At 41.3% G+C, this 21,709-nt stretch overlaps 1 protein-coding gene, 1 long non-coding RNA gene and 1 pseudogene across 7 annotated transcripts in view; 1 reads left to right on the top strand and 2 right to left on the bottom strand.

Moving 5' to 3' along the window:
* LOC148187047 (uncharacterized) overlaps positions 1-10,506 on the top strand; it is a 15,877-nt gene extending 5,371 nt beyond the window's left edge. For 3 of the 5 annotated variants that reach the window (XR_015779114.1, XR_015779116.1, XR_015779117.1), the window contains 2 exons: positions 3,537-3,650; positions 3,985-8,589. This is a non-coding gene — a long non-coding RNA (uncharacterized LOC148187047). Of the gene's footprint in view, positions 1-3,536; positions 3,651-3,984; positions 8,590-9,149 lie in introns of those variants that run through there. The other 2 variants (XR_015779115.1, XR_015779113.1) reach the window with 2 other exon arrangements.
* Positions 10,507-17,347: 6,841 nt separating this feature from the next.
* Positions 17,348-18,702, bottom strand: LOC148187046 (uncharacterized). Its single transcript, XM_088089734.1, has 3 exons — positions 18,403-18,702; positions 17,691-18,252; positions 17,348-17,589 (listed from the first exon to the last, which is right to left on the bottom strand). The coding sequence occupies exons 1-3, from the start codon at positions 18,565-18,567 to the stop codon at positions 17,360-17,362; spliced, it is 957 nt and encodes a 318-aa protein (XP_087945860.1). The 5' UTR covers positions 18,568-18,702; the 3' UTR covers positions 17,348-17,359.
* Positions 18,565-19,587, bottom strand: LOC148187045 (uncharacterized; annotated as a pseudogene). Its single transcript, XR_015779218.1, has 2 exons — positions 19,283-19,587; positions 18,565-19,055 (listed from the first exon to the last, which is right to left on the bottom strand). The product of XR_015779218.1 is annotated as an uncharacterized LOC148187045 (transcript).
* Between the last annotated feature and the right edge of the window lie 2,122 nt (positions 19,588-21,709).

Genomic DNA, 21,709 nt, shown 5'->3' with positions numbered 1-21,709 from the left:
ACAAATATACTAAATTTGGAACATCATTACTAAATTTGGAACATCATTACTTAATTTCGAACATCATTACTTAATTTCGAACATCATTACTAAATTTGGAACAGCATTACTTAATTTCGAACATCATTACTAAATTTGGAACAGCATTACTTAATTTGGAACAAAAATATTTTTAAATCGTAACATCATTACTAAAATTGGAACAACAAATATACTAAATTTGGAACATCATTACTAAATTTGGAACATCATTACTTAATTTCGAACATCATTACTAAATTTGGAACATCATTACTTAATTTGGAACAAAAATATTTTTGAATCGTAACATCATTACTAAAATTGGAACAACAAATATACTAAATTTGGAACAACAAATATACTAAATTTGGAACATCATTACATTACTAAATTTGGAACATCATTACTTAATTTTGAACATCATTACTAAATTTGGAACAGCATAACTTCATTTGGAACAAAAATATTCTTGAATCGTAACACCATTACTAAAATTGGAACAACAAATATACTAAAATTGGAACATCATTACTAAATTTGGAACAGCATTACTTAATTTGGAACAAAAATATTTTTTAATCGTAACATCATTACTAAAATTGGAACAACAAATATACTAAAATTGGAACAACAAATATACTAAATTTGGAACATCATTACTAAATTTGGAACATCATTACTTAATTTCGAACATCATTACTAAATTTGGAACAGCATTACTAAATTTGGAACATCATTACTTAATTTCGAACATCATTACTAAATTTGGAACAGCATTACTTAATTTGGAACAAAAATATTCTTGAATCGTAACACCATTACTAAAATTGGAACAACAAATATACTAAAACTGGAACAACAAATATACTAAAATTGGAACAACAAATATACTAAATTTGGAACATCATTACTAAATTTGGAACATCATTACTTAATTTCGAACATCATTACTAAATTTGGAACAGCATAACTTCATTTGGAACAAAAATATTCTTGAATTGTAACACCATTACTAAAATTGGAACAACAAATATACTAAATTTGGAACATCATTACTAAATTTGGAACATCATTACTAAATTTCGAACATCATTACTAAATTTGGAACAGCATTACTTAATTCGGAACAAAAATATTTTTAAATCATAACACCATTACTAATATTGGAACAACAAATATACTAAATTTGGAACATCATTACTAAATTTGGAACATCATTACTTAATTTCGAACATCATTACTTAATTTGGAACAGCATTACTTAATTTGGAACAAAAATATTTTTGAATCGTAACATCATTACTAAAATTGGAACAACAAATATACTAAATTTGGAACAACAAATATACTAAATTTGGAACATCATTACATTACTAAATTTGGAACATCATTACTTAATTTTGAACATCATTACTAAATTTGGAACAGCATAACTTAATTTGGAACAAAAATATTCTTGAATCGTAACACCATTACTAAAATTGGAACAACAAATATACTAAATTTGGAACATCATTACTAAATTTGGAACATCATTACTTAATTTCGAACATCATCACTAAATTTGGAACAGCATTACTTAATTCGTAACAAAAATATTTTTAAATCGTAACACAATTACTAAAATTGGAACAACAAATATACTAAATTTGGAACATCATTACTGAATTTGGAACATCATTACTAAATTTGAACATCATTCCTAAATTTGGAACATCATTACTTAATTTCGAACATCATTACTAAATTTGGAACAGCATAACTTCATTTGGAACAAAAATATTCTTGAATCGTAAGACCATTACTAAAATTGGAACAACAAATATACTAAATTTGGAACATCATTACTAAATTTGGAACATCATTACTTAATTTCGAACATCATTACTAAATTTGGAACAGCATTACTTAATTCGGAACAAAAATATTTTTAAATCGTAACACCATTACTAAAATTGGAACAACAAATATACTAAATTTGGAACATCATTACTAAATTTGGAACAGCATTACTTAATTTGGAACAAAAATATTTTTAAATTGTAACATCATTACTAAAATTGGAACAACAAATATACTAAATTTGGAACATCATTACTAAAATTGGAACAAAAGCGCTGAAACTGAAGTAAAAATGTACTTTAGTTGTGTGATTGGTTCCATTGTTGAAACAAATAAAGTCAGGCTCCTCAGATGATGGAGATGAGCAGTTGATGATGGAGGTAGCTGCTGCTGAGCAGGAGGTAGCTGCTGCTGCTGCTGCTGCTGAACGGGAGGTAGCTGCTACTGCTGCTGAGTGGGAGGTAACTGCTATTGCTGTGTAACGGGAGGTAACTGCTACTGCTGCTGAGTGGGAGGTAGCTGCTACTGCTGCAAAATGGGAGGTAGCTGTCATGCTGTCATAGCAAGCGGATCTTCTGTTTGGTTCCAGTTTTAGTATCTGTGCAGCCGGAGCTGCTCGACAGAGCGGAGGCTCTGAGGGAATTCAAAAGGCTCTGAGTGAGGGGGGCCCTCTGAGAGGAACTGTGTCCTTAGAATCTGTCCTGAAATGTCAAAGTTACGACTCAAACACAATTTTCTCTGTGTGCCAGTTTTATTTCATGTCCCCCTCTCCAAACAAAAAAGCAACGCATGCACTAAAACTGGAACAACACTGAGAGGATTGTGTTGTGTGAATTTATGAATGGATTCATGTTTGTGTTTGTGTTTGTGCTGTAAATATAATACTTATATGTAAAAAAATATGTATATTTCCAGATTTATTATAATTTTTAAGATAATTTTTGTGAGGTCAGTTGCTTTTTTGTAATACTTTCCTGTTGGTGTGTATGTGTGTGTGTGTGTGTGTGTTTTGTCTTGTTTTTGTGATATAATTATTATAATTATTGTATTGGGAGGAAGCTGCTGCTGCTGCTGCTGCTGCTGAATTGGAGGTAGCTGCTGCTGAAAGGGAGGTAGCTGCTGCTGCTGCTGAATTGGAGGTAGCTGCTGCTGCTGAAAGGGAGGTAGCTTCTACTGCTGCTGAGCGGGAGGTAGCTGTTGCTGAGCAGAAGGTAGCTGCTACCGCTGCTGAGCAGAAGGTAGCTGCTACCGCTGCTGAGCAGAAGGTAGCTGCTACCGCTGCTGAGCAGAAGGTAGCTGCTACCGCTGCTGAGCAGAAGGTAGCTGCTCCTGCTGCTGCTGAAAGGGAGGTAGCTGCTAACGCTGCTGAGCAGAAGGTAGCTGCTGCTGAGCAGAAGGTAGCTGCTTCAGATAAGCTGTGACATGTGGCTCTCACAGCAAACTGTGCTCAATTATTCTCTGTGCAGCATGAAAGTAAATAGGTGTGTTTCCAATAACCCACAATTTGCACATATTGAGATCATGATTATAAATTATGCCTGATGGAAACACATTAGTTTTGAAAAAAGTTCTGGCAAAAAAGTTTTTATGATGCTATGAGGTGGAATTTCAGGCGACTGTAAAAAGCCATAAGTTACAAAAATGCAATGGAAACACTTTTTTGTCTTTTCTAGGTCACATGATGCTATGGCTGTGTGCTCGTCAGTAGGAACCGGCTCCCTCATGATGCAGCCGGAGCTAAAAGAGGTGTATCAGAGGTGGACCAGCAGCTTCTGCCTCTCCCCACAGTGAGTAAATAATGTTCTATTTTGAACTTAATCTTATGCTTCGTAATGTTCATAAAGTCTTTGTAATGTGGTTTCAGTCTCAGACTGTTCGATGATCATGTGTCAAAAACAGCTCCAACAAGTTGGCGTTTTTATGCCAATTTTTTTATTTTGTTTTTTAAATTTGTGACACAGTTTCTAATATACAGAATTGTTTTGCGAATACTTACAATTGTACTGCCTGTGTAATGCAGATATAGTAAATTTTACAGGATAATTACATTTATTTTCTATTGTTTCTTTGTCACAAATCTGAAGAAATTCCCTCCATTTGTTTGTGAAATATTGCGCTTAGGAGAACAGGACGAATGAACAACCTGAAAGCCTGATGTCTCCGGTCAGAGGCATAAAAACAAGCCATGCAGTTTCCTTCTTCAACTGAACTGAATCCTCCAAAACCTGCATCAACAGCAGTTCACTGCGTTCAGATGCCTTTCACAGGGATTTCAAACATACATCTTTCAAGGACACGACAATTAGCAATTTGGTAAGAAATGTACCACAAAAGAGAAAAAGAGGGAGAGAAAATTATTAGAATTTAAAAAAAAAAAAACAATAAAAAAGAACTAGGGGAAAAGGTTTATTTTGTTGTTGCAAATTTGAAAAAAAAAGCCTTTCTCTGAGTTTATAAAGTCAGACATTTGTGAAAAAAATCACTCATTTGTAAGGTCGCAAATTTCTAGGAAAAAACACAAATTTTGAGAAAAAAAGTCAGCTTTTCTCTAATCCCCGAAAAACCAAAAAAATCACAATTTTTCTGACTTTTTTTCCTCACTAATTTGCAACTTTATAAACTCAGAGAAAAATTAAGTTTTTGCTCCAAAATTTGTGACATTCATCTCAGGATTTCTGAGTTTTTTTCAGGATATAGTGCTCTTTTTTTCCCCAAAAAATCTACAGTGGCCCCAATATACTGCCGTCAGAACGGATCTTCTCTGTGTTCCAGTTTTATTCTGTGTCGCCCTCTCCAAACAAAAAGACAACACGTGCACTAAAACTGAAACAACACAGAGAAGACTGTGTTTGAGTCCTAACTTTGACATTTCAGGACAGATTTTAAGGACACAATTTCTCTCCATGAAGCTGAACATGAACACGATGTTTCCTAAATAAGTTATTGTATGAAAATTGGTGAAAATAATGAGTTTAAATGATGAAGTTTAGAAGCAAAAAAGGCTTTGAGCTGAAACAGCAGCAATTCATGTGACCGTCAGCCAGAATAATAAATACTTTATTGATCCTCAGGGGTTGAATTTTGGTTTGTTACAGTCGCTCTGATAGAGAATTATCACAAGCAGAAATAAGTACCAGCACAAATGGATGTAAATATAAATGTTAAAGTAAAAAGTAATAGTAAGTACAAAAAATGTAAATAATTAATTCATGTATAATAAGTTGAGTACGTACATTTGTAAAATTAAAGATGTAAAGAAATACAGTCATAGACAATAAGCACTAATATGCTATTTAAATTATTTACAAATTTATTACGATTTTATGAATTCATGTTTGTGTGTGTGTGTGTGTGCTGAAAATATAATAATTATATGTTAAAAAATTACGATTTTTTTAAATCTAATTTTTACTTTACTAATTTTTACAGAATTATTATAATTTTTAAGAGATTTTTTTTCAGGTCAGTTGCTTGTTTTTTGTTTTTTTTTAACACTTTCCTTTTGGTCTGTGTATGTGTGTGTGTGTGTGTGTGTGTGTTTTGTCTTGTTTTTGTGACATAAACATTATAATTATATGTTGAAAATTACTTTTACAGATTTATTTAGATTTTCAAGCAGTAAGTTCCTTGTTTTTTGTTCTTTTTTTAAACTTTAACATTTGTGTGTGTGTCTTGTTTTTTTGTGCTGTAATTATCATAACCGTATTTTTAAAATCACGTCTACAGAATGATATTTTCTAAGCATTTTTCAGGTTGAGTTTTCTTTTTCCCGTTTGTGTGTGTGAGTGAGAGTGAATCTATATAACAGGGAACCTCTGTGTCGTTACACATTCACCAACAGGGGACGTATTTTAAGGTCCCCACTTGGTCATGCTGTAAATCATCCTAAAATGATGTGTTAAGGCCTCTGGTTGAATTTTTCAATATTTGCCAAGAGGGGACCTAAATGTGCGTGTGTGTTAATATCCATATTCAGCTCTGTCCCTGCTGGTTCGAGCAGGTATTTGAACGACCCCTTCACACACATCGCTTTTAACACTCCTCTCCAGGGTGAATGGCTTGCAGTCCCCAGCAGCCTTTCAGACTGTAGATGGGCTGTTAAACAGGCTTCAGTAATGTTAATGTGGATGACATGGAGGTCATAGAATGTATCAGATATGATACAAATGGCTTTATGGGGTTAATATTATTGTATTGCAAGTTTAGGGAAGATGATGCTGACATGTAAAATTACCAGCACATTTATGAGTTGAAATGCGTCCGTAAAGGAGGTTGAGCATTTGTTTGTGTGAAAAAGATTGTTAATCTCTCTATGATCTATGTACATTTGACTCAGTGGCTTTGTGCATTATTAAGTAAGCAATCTGACTGTATTACATTCACACACATAGTTTTATAGATATATTTTTAGATTTAATGGGCCTTCAGTTTTTGAGGTGGACAGAAATATGTAATTTTACTCTAAACTGAAGAGGTGGAGTGACCAGCACCCAAATGATTCTCAGTCCTAACTTTGAATGTTGAACAGTGGAGATTCTCTGCAGTGCGGGGGATGGCTTCTTCTAGCTGATGCTGGTTGTTAGGATATTACACATTGGGCTTCAGGGTTGCTTATTTTTCATATCCATGATGTTGTATCTGATTTAGACTGACTGAGACGTGGCTTATTCCCATCTAATTAAACGTAGTTATCAGTTAACACAGATGTGGATTAACTTCCACATTATTATACAGACACGTAACGTGCATTGAACTGTTTTTTTAAACAATGTCTCCTGAAAAGCGCAGTATTGTTTCCTCAGCTGCTGAGCTTATGTGATCATTCCTCAATCTTACCTGCCTGCACACATATTACATTTTATTCAGTGATAAATCTGTGCTACTTCTGTGCTAACTTTCAAACAGAAAACAATAGAGTATAGCGAGCAGGGAAAGATGAAGAGTAATACTTGTAATATTCCAGTGTTCTTAATGATATTTCAGGTAGGAATTAAATTATTTAAAACAAGATCAGCTTTTACTTTATTTGAAAAGTCCTGCTAAAATACACTGCAGGTAATGAAGCAGAAAATGAACATATATGTGGTTCAGCTTTCTTTACCAGTTAAGACATTTTCATGTGGAACAAAGTGTTTTGAAAAGAAGACACAGTATTATGTTTGTAACAAAATGATTGTTATAATTGTGTTTTTCTAATTACAGTACATCACAACATACAGTTGTATGAAAAAGTTTGGGCACCCCTCTGAGGCTGCATAATAATTTACTTTATCTTCACAGGAAATGATCAAAGTGGCATGCCATTCATTTCCTAATCAAAGCTGAGTACTGGGGTGTTTTTGAGACAAAAACTTTAAGTGTGGTGATATTCAATTGTATGTAATTAGATCAGAGGTTAGAAATAGGCTGTGCAAAAATTTGGGCACCCTTGTCATTTCACTGATTTGAATACCTGTAACTACTTATTGGAATACAAAATTGGTCTGATGAGCTCATTCAGCATTGAACTCCACACACAGGTGTATCCAATCATGAGAAAAGGTATTTAAGGTGGCCAATTTCATGGTGTTCTTCTCTTTGACTCTCCTCTGAAGAGTGGCGACATGGGGGCTTCAAAACAACTCTCGAATGACCTGAAAACAAAGATTACTGAGCATTATGATTTAGGGGAAGGCTACAAAAAGCTATCTCAGAGATTTCAGCTGTCAGTTTCCAATGTGAGGAACATAGTGAGGAAATGGAAGGCTACAGGCACAGTTCTTGTTAAGGCCAGAAGTGGCAGGCCATGAAAAATATCAGAGAGGCAAAGGCGAAGGATGGTGAGAATGGTCAAAAACAACCCACAGACCACCTCCAAAGACCTTCAAGATCATCTTGCATCAGATGGTGTGGATGTGCATCGTTCAACAATTCAGCGCACTTTGCACAAGGAAAAGCTGTACGGGAGAGTGATGCGGAAGAAGCCTTTTCTGAGCACACGCCACAAACGGAGTCGCTTGAGGTATGCAGAAGCACATTTGGACAAGCCAGCTTCATTTTGGAATAAGGTGCTGTGGAGTGATGAAACAAGGATTGAGTTATTTGGGCATAACAAGCGCCGTTATGGATGCCGGCAGAAGAACACAGCATTCCAAGAAAAACACTTGTTACCCACAGTAAAATTTGGTGGAGGTTCCATCATGCTGTGGGGCTGTGTGGCGAGTGCTGGTACTGGGAATCTTGTTCAAGTTGAGGGTCGCATGGATTCCACTCAATACCAGCAAATTCTTGAGAATAATGTTCAAGAATCCGTCACAAAGTTACGCCGGGGCTGGATATTTCAACAAGACAACGACCCAAAACACTGCTCAAAATTGTCTCAGGCATTCATGCAGAGGAACAAATACAATGTTCTGGAATGGCCATCCCAGTCCCCAGACTTGAATATCATTGAAAATCTATGGGATGATTTGAAGCGGGCTGTCCATGCCCGGAAACCATCGAACCTGACTGAACTAGAGATGTTTTGTAAGGAAGAATGGTCCAAAATACCTTCATCTAGAATCCAGACACTTATTACAGGCTATAGGAAGCATCCGGTGGCTGTTATTTTTTCAAAAGGGGGCTCAACTAAATATTGATGGGATTTTTCTGTTGGGGTGCCCAAATTTATGCACGTGTCTAATTTTGTTTGATTCATATTGCACATTTACTGTTAATCCAATAAACCTCATTTCACCACTGAAATATGACTGTGTCCATCAGTTATTTGATAGATCAAAATGAAGTTGCTGATACAAACACCCAATGATTTATAAATGAAAATGATGGAAATTGTCAGGGGTGCCCAAACTTTTTCATACAACTGTATGCCTTCAACTGCAAAGCTTCCCGCACAAAACTATCCATTGCTAATAGCAAGCTAAAGGCTAACGTGAGAGCCAGCCAAATCAAGGCAGCACTAGTAGATCCGATCCAATCACATCGACTGACGTAGGCCTACCCACCTAATTAGCATATTTACATTTCTGTGTGACACTGACACAGAAATAAATAAATGTAGAAATAAATAAATATGGAAATAAATAAATAAATGTGGAAATACATAAATAAATAAATAAATGTAGAATTAAATAAATGAATATATGTAGAAATAAAAGAATAAATAAATATATGTAGAAATAAATAAATGTAAAAATACAGAAATAGCCTTTTTTATTACCAAAATGCCCTTGGTTTTTCATTTATATGTGTATTTATTTATTTATTTATTTATTGATACTAATGTCGTTTTTTGTTCTCCACAGGAGGTGTCTGGCTCCCTCTCTCTCCTGAGTTGGTAGGGAGGCACACCTGCTCTGAATCCTCAGCAATCGGCTCCTCCAGAAAAGCTGCTCTTCACTCCTCTACCAGATCATTCCACCTCTTTGTACAGTCTATATACTTTGTGTATTTCAGTCTATTATGTAGTTTTAGTCAAGGAATTGCTGAATGAATTTATTGTCATCTTTTTTTTTTGTTTTTCAAGGTCAAATATTAATATATTTTAGGGAAAGCAAAACATGTCTGTTCCACCTGTTGTTGAGTTTCCTCAGGGAAAGTAGCAGTCAGGATGTTGGAGACACGGGGAAAACATTGTTTGAGGCTGTCAGTCGCAGCAGAAGAACTACGCCCCCCTTTGGCTCTGTGATGTTTGTAGAAAAGCCCTTCGATGTTGGATCACATTGCTTCCGTCAAATGTCTGTGGTCCAGGACTTAAATAAGGCTTCCTGTCCTAACTGGTGTAAAGCCGTTGGTTTGAGGAAAAAAAAATATAGACAGCAGTGCTACCCCCCATCAGGTTTAAAAAGAAGGATTGTGATTGTGTTTTTGTTTTGTTTGTTTTGTCAGAATTTCAGAGGTATACACTCGCTTAATGATTTTTGTTAATGGACAAAATATTATTTGATAGAAATTCCAGCTATATTTTCCAAACATGTTTTAAACTACTACTACTACTCTATAGTGGATCCCCGATGTTCCTGAACGGCTCCCATTGATCTCATGTTTCCGTAGTGTAGTGGTCATCGTGTTCGCCTCACATGTGAAAGGTCCTCAGTTCAAAACTGGGTGTAAACATTGTTAGACTTTCATTATCATATCTCAAAAGATCACACATTTCCTGACGCCTCTTGATTAGCTGCTGCTGCTGGCGTTGATCAAGAGGTCTGTAACTTCTGATGCGTCCCTGAACGTGGCCCTCAGGGGGAGTACATGTGTGGTGGTGCTCTGCTGTTTGGCGGCATGTTGCAGAGCTGTAGAGCCTCGTGAGGAGTCGTAGGCTACAAAACTTAACAAACATATACTTCATTCACATTTACAACCACAGGGGACGCCGGTTATTCCTCTGGTCTTTGGTAAGTGCTCCTGTGTAGCCCGTCTGTGCGAAGTGCTTATGACCACCGCCTGCAGTGCCAAGCTCAAGTTAAAATACGTAACATTACAATCAATTGAAACAGGCAGGCCCCAGAAACGTGCTTTTTATGGCTCTGTGGTAAATATGCTGGATGTTTTGTGCAGCTTATATAAATCTATATACCTTATACTTATTAGAATTTGTACTGACATATTTGGCAGAGTGTAAAGTTATACCATTTATTAAATTCTTATTGGTCTTGAATTGAATATTTATAAACTCACTGTGTCAGTTTTAGGACATTAGTCCTCACCAGTTCATGGTTCTGAGGCGGTGACTTTTTTTTAATCGTCATGGCCTCTTCAGAGGGATCCTGCCTCAGATGGCCTGATGGCCCCGTCCTGAATGACACCGTCATCTTTCCTGGGAAAAAGTTGATCGCCTCCTTCATTGCTTCCTATGCACAGCCAAACACAATGCATTTTATACATTAATCATCAAAAATGGAATAACAACAGAGTTATTAATGTTTACATTAATCAGTATTTGTCTCTCTTTTTTTCTTTTTTTTTTTTACAGTATTTGATTTAACAGCATAGCATTGCAATATTTTGGGGGCAATGTTGTACCGTTACTTGGACTCCAAATATCAATTTTAAAAATTTAAAAACTAATAAATTTTACTTTTCGGGGCCTGGAATAATAAAGAACATAGAGTGCTGGATACAATTTGATGCAATGAAAATGATTTAAGGGATATGATCAGACTGAAAACTTTACATCTATATATATATATATATATATATATATAAAGGAAGTAAACAATAAAAGTTGAGCCTATTCTTTTCAATATTATACAGTTTATGCACAAATACATCTAAAACTTGTTAATTTAGTACTTAAAAAACAGCTCACTTACATTTGTCGAGTTTGACTTTACGTTTGACACCGCAGTCGGGAAAAAAAACACTGTCAAATGTAAAATCCCCACTGAAATCACTGCTGCTCCAGTCGTCTGTCACTCAAAGGACAAGATAAACTCATCTCCTTAAAAAAGTGGGGGAAACAGCGCCACCACAATTCCACTTGTGGCCAAAAATATATTGCATCTGTAGTGATAATCGCTACCATAGACAATGAATGGGAAAAGTTAGTAAAGTTAGTGATCACTATATCTGGCTCCCATGCGGGAGACTGGGGTTCAATTCCCTGACGGGGAGGGCAGTTCCCTTTTCAAATGTGCTGCATCGCTTCACCTCGTCCGTGTCAGATGCCTAAACAACATTGCTGAATTGAGACGACAAGAGCAAGAGCACCGCAATAGTCGTTTCCTGATGACAAAGCAAAGGACAAATGCATTGGCTGGAAATCAAACCCAGGCCTCCAGCATAGCAGGTGAGAATTCTCCCACTGAACCACCAATGCTCATTGACTCCAATACCACTTTAGTGATGGCATGTGCGTACACCTGGAGGTTTGACGCACCACCTACTGCGCCAAACAGGCACAAAATGCAGCTAAATTTAAGATAGCAGCAAGCCTTTTCACCCCTAGAAAAGCAGGGAGAAAAGAGTCACGAGTGTTGCTTCTGGTGTGGTGTATGACGTGTCACCAACGCCAGCATCCTCTAATGCTCCTCTCCGGGGTATTAACTGTAAGAAGACAAAGAAGTTGTGCAACCATTGAGTCCAAACAGCAATAAAGACAGAACTGCAGAATTCTCCCACTGAACCACCAATGCTCACATGGCAGTGACAGCCACAGCCACCACTGCTTCTTTGATGCAATCTTGTCTTCATATTCTTCCGAGGCCGAATCAGGCGGGACACAACCGATCCATTTTGTGCCCATCAAGACTGCAACGGTGCGTCAAACGTCTTCTTTCATGGGGACCTGCACAGAGCCTGAGGGAGACAAAGCCTGGGTTAACAAAGCTAGTTGATCGCCACCTTCGTGGTGCCAAGTTATTATGATCATATGACTACTGTAACTCACATTCATATGGTCACAAAAAATATACAAATAGTTATGAAAATTAATCATAATTTGGCAACTAAAATAACAGAAATATAGAGTAGGACTATTTAAAATCCAGAGCCAAACAAACAAACTTATATAATGAAGAAAACAGTTCTGATGAATATTAGGATTACTGTCATTTATTCAAAAAAATTTAGTTCAGATAATTCTGTCTTGTGAGATAATAAAAGTTGTAGATTTTTAAGTCGTTTTAATAATTTGATCAAGTCATAAGTGGAAAAAGACAAAGCAGAAATCAAAACAGAAACGTTGCAACCCGTTTTATTTTTTTTTTTAAAAATACACTTAGAAAAAAGTGTGTGTCTGCATAAGAGTTAAATAATAATAATAAAAATAAATAAATAAACATTCTGGGTAGTGAAGTAAGTTAACGGGAGAGATAACGTTAGCAAACAAGTTGTCAACAACATCACTGAGCAACGGGCCATTCATTCATTCATTCATTCATTCATTCATTCATTCAATAAAAAAACAAATGTACATACGTAAAAACTATTGCTATTTGGTAATGATAACAGCCAGGCTGTAAAAGTTTGACCTACTTTCCAAATGATGCTTAAAAGTATGGTGGTCGGTTTCCCCTGTCTCCATTTACTGGTGTTCTGCACCGCTGGAGGAGGCGGGCTCTCACATTCAGTTCTTGGTAGCGATACGAGCGCCAATTGGCCATTTCTTGGCAGGATTCTTGGTAGCAGACAGCAAGATGATTGGCTGCATTCAATTTTTGGTAGCGATACGAGCGCCGATTGGTTAAATCTTGGTAGAATACTTGGTAGCAGATGACAAGGTGATTGGCCATCACTACCAAGAATGAGCTCGACTTTCAGGTGTCAGGGAGTGCCAACGAGCCACAAAACATCAAGAGTGAAACCCATGCTTGTTTATACATGAACAAAGACAGAAATGAATGTTTGTCACCAATGCTCATGTGACAGTGCTGAAAGTTGTCCCTAATCCGTCTACGTCTTTTGAAGATTAAAGAGAAGTTCCACATCCTCGGGAATGAAGCTCCTCCCAAGTCTGGCAGTACGACAGCAGATACTTCTGAGTCTTTTGCCAGATGGCAGCAGGGTGAACAGCAAGGTGGCTGGGGTGGGTGTTGTCTCTCAGCATCCTTTGGACCCCGTGCAGCCATTTCACGTCAACCATGTCACTGAAGCTCTGTCAATGGGAATAAGTGACGTTCTGGGCAGTTTCAATCACCCGCTGCAGATCCTTCCTGTCGTGGGCAGCGCACAAACTATGTCAACTCGTGATGGGGTTTAAGACAGTATAATCTCTATTGCTTCTCTGTAGAAGTTAACCAGGATCTTGCTCCAGAATGTAGCCTTGCCAAGTTTCCGTAGGATGTAGAGCCTATTCTGTCCTTTTCTTTTAGCCTGGATGGTGATGTGTGATGACCAACATATGCTCTCAGTGATTGTGATCGCAGGAAACCTACAGCTGTTCACCTGCTGCACCTCAGCTCAACTGATGCAGACAGGGTCTGTGTTTTTGCCTCCTTCTTTCTACAATCAACAGTCGCCTCAGTGGTTCAGCTGATGTTGAGCAGGAGGTACTTCTCTGTGCACCACTCTGCCAGATTTATTCCCTCCCAGGTAAGGGTTATATGTGTTTGCAAGGCTCAGCCTGACCATGATTTTATTATTTTCCCCGTACAAGGACAAGGCCCATCAATGGCTGACTGGCGCCAACGGTGCAAGACACATAGCCAAACCTAGGTCAACAAATGCTCACCAATGGTCGGGATACGGTTCAATCTTCTCTGTAGGGGTGAGTAGAAAAAAAAGGAGGGGGGGCTGGATGAACAGGTAAGTTGCAGGTGGTTGACAGGTAAGGTGCAACTGGATGGAAGGTGAGATACGGGTGGATGATAGGTAAAGTGCAGGTAAATTGCAGGTAGTTGACAAGTAAGGTGCAGCTAAATAACTGGTGAGTTGCAACTGGATTACAGGTAAAGTGTAACTGGATGGAAGGTAAATTGCAGGTGGTTGTCAAGTAAGATGCAGCTAGACAACAGGTAAGTTGCAACTGGATGGATGGTAAGATGCAGGTGCATGTAAGTTGAAGGTGGTTGACAGATAAGATGCAACTGGACACAACGTACGGTGCAACTGGACGTTTGTATTGTAGGGTACAACTGGTGCAAATGGATGGAAGGTGAGATACAGGTGGATGATAGGTACAGTGCAGTTAAGTTGCAGGTGGTTGACAAGTAAGGTGCAGCTGATTTTATAGGTAAGTGGCAACTGGATGTAAAGTAAGGTGCAGGTACTTGCTATTAACAGCCCCACCACTTACCTGTCAACCACTTGCTACTTAAAAGTAAGGTGCAGGTAAGTAGCAAGTGGTTGACAGGTAAGTGGTGGGGCTGTTAATTAATGTATGATTGTAATGTATTCTAAATCATCAGAAATAATAAAGCTTCTCAAATGCAAATTGAAGGTTTTTTATTTATATTTTTTCATATGTTGTTTACCAGAAATACTGTCATACAATGGTTCAAAATACTTTCTCAGCGGCTCTCAGACAAATAAGAGGAGAGAGGTCCCGGCCGAAAGAAACAAAAGATGGAAAGCAGCTGAGCCAGCCCACAGAGGGCCGTCAGACTCAGCGTTTTCCCCCTAACTACCTATGAAATAAAGACAAATCTAACCGATGTTAAACAAAACCGAAAACTGAACTACCGGAAACCTCCGACCCAAACTAAAATAACAAAACTCAGCAATCTAAAACATGCTGGGGAAAAGTAAAAAGAGAGCAGTATGCAAGCAGCATGTTTTTCTGACCCACAATGACTTGCTCAGTGGCAGATACGTCACATCAATAAAGCCATAAACAGATACAACTCAATAACAGCTGATTAACAGCTGACAGAGGCCACAGTGATGGATGTCAGCACACTGAAGTGACTGCTGTCCAAGAGCAGACAGTAATAATAGGAATTGTTTAAGTGGACCAAATAACCCACAATAAAACGACATAATTATAATAAAAAAATAAAAAATAAATAAATAAATTCTCAGCACACTGAAGTGACTGCTGTCCAGAGAGCAGACAGTAATAATAGGAATTGTTTAAGTGGACCAAATATAAAAACATAAATAAATAATAAAGAAATTAACATAAAGGCAACAATAAAAACACACATATTCAAATTAGAAATGTAACTAATGTTTAAAAAAAGGAAACAAATATGGTTAAGAAAAAAAACTGAAATGATATTTATCCCCCCCCCTGCTTTGCCCCATAAGTTCTTTTCATTTCCTCCCTCCATTCCTCCACGGATTTTCCTCCGACCGATGCGCAGTACGCCACCCCATACAGTCTCGTGTGGCCAGTTTCCAGTCTTTTGGGCTGGCCACACTTTTTGCAGTCGTACTGCGACATCGGCCGGCGGGTTTTGCTCCCGGGTGGTGGCCCCTGCCCTGCAGCAGCAGCCTCGGCCGCCTTCCTCTTTCTGTAGGCTGTAGTTCTTGGTGTTCTTAAAGGTACAGGAAGAGGAGGCGGACCAGCAGGGACGGGAGCGATGAGGACATCTGGGAGCTGTGCTGCTGTAGGAGGAGGAGGGAGAAGGCCAGAGGGTCCAGGGCCAACAGGAGCAGGAGGAGGGGGAAAAACACCACCAGTTGAGGGCCCTGGCTGCTCCTCATCTGGCGGTGGAGGAGGAGGAGGAGGAGGAGGAGGAGGAGGAGGTGGTAAACCCCTGGTGGAGGGCCCTGGCTTCTCCTCGGGGACTTTAAAGTTAAAGGGCTGCCCTTGTCCCACCTGGACAAAGGACAGCCCTTTCGCTGCAGGCAGGGGCAGTGCTGCTACAGCTGCGGCAGGGACGACGCCAGTTCCCTGCAGCAGCACAGTCCTCACTGCCCCTTTCTGGCACTTCATGTACCTGGAAGACAAACACGGCTGGTTTTAGTTCCGTCAGCTCTCGTAGAAAGATTAATCACAGGACAGATTACAGCAGAGCTTCGTGTTAAAAGTCTCACCACTGGGACAGGGTCCGCTGGTTTACTTCATAGAGCTGAATGTCAGTCTGAGCCATCAGCCTCGGGCTGGCCAGCACTGCCTCTCTGATGGCCACGTAGTCCGAGAGGACGAGGGACCACCGAGTCCTGGTGACCCCCCCGAACCGCGTGGCCCCGGGGTGGAGTTGGCAGAGCCGGCTGCAAATGGCCTCCACCAGGCGGCTGGCGCTGGGCCAAGTTGCAGGGCCCGAGGCCTGTCCGAGAAGGCAGCTGAAAGAGTCACGGAGAGGACAGCGTGGGTTAAACAGCAGAACTTTGTTGGAAGAGACAGTAAAATTTGAAATGAGTCTTACCGTTCGACACTCTCCTTGCCAGGACAGGAGGTGTTTTTCCCCTTGGCTGCCTTGAACCGCCCCTTGTGTTGCCTCTCCCGGTACCTGGGAGGGTAGACAACCTCGCTTTATGAGTTTGTCTACCCTTGAGTCAGGAAGCCCCTGAAGGCTCCGCCCCTCCACCAGGACCTGGGCCAGCTTCAGGACCCGCTGGAACCCTGGCTGGCCGTCAGGCCCGTCGATGTTCTCCTCCTGAGAAGAAACACAAGAGGGGGAAGAGAAAGGAGGAGTGTCTTTAAAAATTTAAACACGTTATTGTTACTATGATTATAGTTAAAACTCTTATCATCAATCTTATCGTCGTTATCATCAGCAGCAGCAGTAGTTTGTGGTCAGTAAACTCACCTCAGGGTCTGAAGAGGGCTGCTGGGGAGCGGGAGCCTGAACCTCGGGGCGGCCGGACGGGATGGCTCAGACTGGGGTGCGTCAGCTGGATCACCTGACCGGGCTGCTGCCACTGTGCTGGTGGAGGGGATCTCGGCCTCGAAGACGGTCGGGTCCTCAACGTCCTCCATGATCCCCTCGTCGTCCTCGAGGGACTCGATGGCAGCAGCCTCGTCCGGAGTGTCAGGGTCCAAGCTGACATCCTCAAGCACTTTTCCTGTCTGCTGGTACAGGTACTCAACCCCGATGAGCTCCCCTGTCACACTGCAGAGGCAGACAGCAAAAGACTCAGTAAATACATCTTTGCTCACAGTTACCATGTTGAAATAAAGTAGTGCACATCACATGTACTCAGCAGGCTTGGTGAAGTCCTTAACCATCTGAAGGCCAAGCACCCTTTGGCTCTTCTGGTTAAGGATGTGCTTGAGGTGGCCACTGTAGGAGTGCAGAGGTGCCATGCCTTCCTCAGCTGCGTCCGGTGGTGCAGCTGCCGCTGCTGCGCGGTCCTCATTCCACCTCACCAGTCCATCAACCAGGAACGCCTGGAAGTGTTTCGCACTAGCTCGTGTTCCTGAAAAGGCAGATTTTGGATCAAATATTAATTCATGTCTGCCTGAAATGCGAATACAGAATTGATTTGAGGAGGAGCAGCTCAGAGACACATGAAAGTACCTGGGATGAACCGGTTGAGGTGGAGGTGGAAGGACTCCAGCGACGTGGAGCCCCTCGCGCAGCGATAAACCGGCAGGCTGACTCCGCCCTTCGTCAGTCTGCCAGTCTGGGTGTAAAGCTGCACCCCCGGTGGGTCCTGGATGCAGCTGAGGTGGCACCTCTGCGTACTCCAGATGTCCTGGATGCGGAGAGCGTTCAGCAACGGGACGTCCAGGTTGTTGAGTCCTGCTGGTCCGCTGAAGGTGTCAAGAAGATCCTTGATGAGGAGTGCGGTTTCCACGGCCCCACGTGTCCTGCGCCGACAGTGGAGCCTCCACTCCTCCTTGGAGATCCTCTTCGTCACCTCAGCGTCAGTCAGGCCAACCATCCCGTGCTTCCCCTCCAGCTCGGACCGCTTAGCCTCGGTGAGACGGCGGGCATCTTCGGGGTCGACCTCGAAGATGCAATGAGACAGCTGCCTCATGAAGGTAGGGTACAGCTCGTGGCACTCTGTGGTCACACCTGAAGCGAAGCGTCGCATCAGGTGCCAGATGTCGAGGCGCACCACGAGCTGTCCCCACTCCTGTGATAGAAGAACGTAGTGCGGTTTAATTTTCATAAACTGTTTGATTCTTTCATTTAGGTTTTTGAATGTTGTGAACACAGTGTGATTAGTGTCGTTTAAATCCTGTCGTTATTATCAATATCAACGTAAAAATTCTCAGTTTCAGACCGAAAACAAGGCAGCTGTCTTCGACACGCCGTCTCTGTTGCAGCAGTCGCGGTCCACGTAGATGAGCTGGGGGGATGGTACCCCGGCGAGTCGGTACCGCCTCATCAATCCGGCCGCCATCCTGGACAGGCCCTCAGAGCTCTCAGCGCAGGTGAGGACGCTCATGAGGACCTGCCCGTGCTCATTGCCGATGTTGGCGACCCAGGCGGCCGTGTCCGAAGCGGTACCTGCGAGCTTCTTCGTTACCTGGACAGAGGGAGGGAGATTTTAAATAAACACACAGCTGTGGTGTAAAAGCAGCTGTGAGAAAAGTGTGCGAAGCTTTACTCGCCTTCTTGGTGGAATCCATCTTTAAGATGGATCCAAAGGTTGAAGTGATCCTGGCCTTGTACTCATCCAGCCGTCAGGATGTCGAGCTGTACACCGTCAGCGGCCAGATGGGTGATGGCAGAGGGGGCATCTCCGGTGGTGGTGGAAATTGCCCCCTCACAGAGGACAAGGCCAGGAACTGCTCGCACACGCCGAGGTACTGGATCGCTCTCCGCATCCAGGCATCTGAGTGTTGCTCCCGCAGGGTGTTGTACAGCCGATTAGCACTGTTGCCCAGAGTGCGAGACTTCAGCTGTCCAACAACCCTGTGGTCACAGGACAGCCTGCAGAAACACAAACATTATGTACAGCTTTGTCACCACATAAATACATCAAACGGGTCATTTAATACAAACACACCTCTCTCTCTCTCTCTCTCTCTCCAAATGTGTACATATGTATATATATATATATATATATATGTATATATATATATATATATATATATATATATAGTGTGTGTTTGGTGTGTTTGTTTAACATGTTTTTTAAATTGATTATAATCTCTTACCTGTACGTGAGTACAGCTGGGAACTGGCAGCTGTAGGTGGGAGGAAGCTGCCTTATGATGCCCTGTGACCACCCGCCGACCTTCTTCTTACATCGACGGCACTCCAGGTACTCAGTGGCCATGAGATACCAGCCGTCGATGTCTAGGACCCTCCGGATGGTCCTGTACAGCCCAGCCTTTGTCATGGACCCTGTGCACAAAGGCTGGGGGCATGTCAGCTGCAGATGCCAGATGCGGTGTGGCATCCATAGGAACAGCCGACATGCAAAGAAGGGGTCGGGGGACGCGGGAGGCTGGTTGTAGACCGGCCGGGGTTGGGGGGGGTACCACCAGACGTTCAGCTCGCTGATGAGCCGAGGCCCCCCCCTGCTGTCCCTGGAAAACAGCACCCTGACAGATCCACTGCTGCTGCTCCACAGTGAGAGCTGCCCGCCAGGACTCTGGCAACAGCTGAAAAACAGAGGAACACAAGGAGCATTTTACAATCTGAGGACATCGATTTATGAGGTGGGTGGGCAGAGCGGCCACAGGTGAGGCCTGACGTGTTAGACAGACAACCTTTACCTCAGCACTGCTAGCAGGTGGTGGGGGCGGGAGGAAGGCAGGCCCGGGCAACTCCTCCTGTACTCCCTCCTCCGCAGCGGGGGCTTGGGCGGGGGCAGGTGCGGGCGAAGGATGGGGAGCTGGTGTCTCTGCTGGCCCGGCGATGACGAGGGCTGCTGGGGCTTGCGGGAGGGGGTGATGTTCTTGGCTGGCTTCCAGCAGCTCCTCGTCGGTGAGCTCACCCAGCGCAGCAGAGTCACCAGCCCCCGTCTGAGGTGCCGGTGAGGTGGGGGCGGGAGGTGGATGCTGCTGGAGCGAGAGAGGGGCCGGTACATTTGAGGCTGAAAGAGGAAAAAGAACGATTCAGTGACATGAAAGAATTAGATTTTAGCGTTGACATTAAATGACAGACACACAGTCAGCCAAGCTGCTTCTACAGAGACCAGGAGAAATACTGTTATGTTCTAATAACATGGTATTACAATATTTTATATTAAAGAGAGAAAGTGAGGATGAGAGAAAATTATGATAACAGCTGATTAGACATGTAGTGAGTGAGCGATGCAGGCTGCAGACAGGCGGGTTACACAGGCAGCGAGGAAAAGGATGATGAGGAGAATGTTACTCTACAGATGCTCTCATTAGTGATGCTTTGACCGGCGATCAGCAGGCAGAGCTGTCAGTGATTGGAGACGAGCAGACGCAAGATATTTTTTCATTCGACCGAAACTTTCCTGTTGTTTGCTGTCCTCTCTGATTACAGAAGCATTTATAAAGCAAAATAAAAAATAAAATTAAAAAAAGAGAGGCGTCGACGCGAGGGGGCTTGTTGGATCAAATCGAGCCATCCATCTTTGGATGCCCAAAAGTTGGATCCTGTGTTTGGCCGACGCTGTTGGTTCAGGGCAAATTAGATGCTGTGATTGGCTGGATGCTGTTGGTTCAGGAATGAACCACTGACAAGAATCAATCAGTCGATGAATGCTGATTTACAGTGGCAAATTCAAAACTTTTAAAAGTAAAATAAACAAATAAAATTAAAAATGTAAGTCATGCATTCAGGGATGAATGAACACGTCTGTAAATTAACACATAACTAACATATCTAAGTTTGCTGTAAAGCTTTTTGAAATTTTGAAATGAATATTCAATAAAAGTATTCTTTACTTTGAAACCTGGAAAAAAATAGCTTATCTTCAGAAAAGATAAAAAAAAAAAAAATTTTTTAAAAATGACATAATCAGAAGAGATAGCAGTGTTTCCTCTAGGATTTTTTTCAGCAGCGGGGGCAGGCTCTCCGGGGAGCCGTGGCGGCGTAAACAAATGACACTTTTATTTTTATGCCCAGCATAATGCCCCTTTTTATTGTATGGTTGGCATGAAAATCGCTTTTTAAAGGCTGAATGTAAAAATAATAAATAATAACAAAAATTCAACAATAAAATAATAAAAACAATAAATAATAATTTCTTGATGGGGCTGTAATCAGTGGCAAAGTTTGCACCCGGGCTCAGAACAATGGATTTTTCTTGGTTTTTAGTAGAACAGCTCTAAGGCTCTGTTGTATGGAAATTCCCCAAGAGGTGGCCCGTTGATGCTCAGCAGCAAACGGGCTGCAAGGTGATCCCCCTGCAGCCTGTTTCTCAAGCCAGTCTTCACCTACAAATAGAAACAATAATGAGATTGTTTCTCTCAATGTCCTACACCCTAATCATTTTAAAATTGTTTCTAGTTTGTGTCTGATGATATATTATAAATGTCTTACTCTATTCATGGTTGAAAAATCCCTCTCACAGTTTACACTGGAGATAGGAACTGTCAGGGCAATGGCTGCCAGCTTGCTCATTGAAGGATACAGCTGTGCCCATTCGTCATTCTGGGATG

Source organism: Plectropomus leopardus, chromosome 16, assembly GCF_026936395.1.
Source record: "Plectropomus leopardus strain MGB_pleo_1.0 chromosome 16, ASM2693639v1, whole genome shotgun sequence".
Classification (NCBI taxonomy): Eukaryota; Metazoa; Chordata; class Actinopteri; order Perciformes; family Serranidae; genus Plectropomus; species Plectropomus leopardus.
This window is presented reverse-complemented; position numbering and strand designations above follow the sequence as displayed.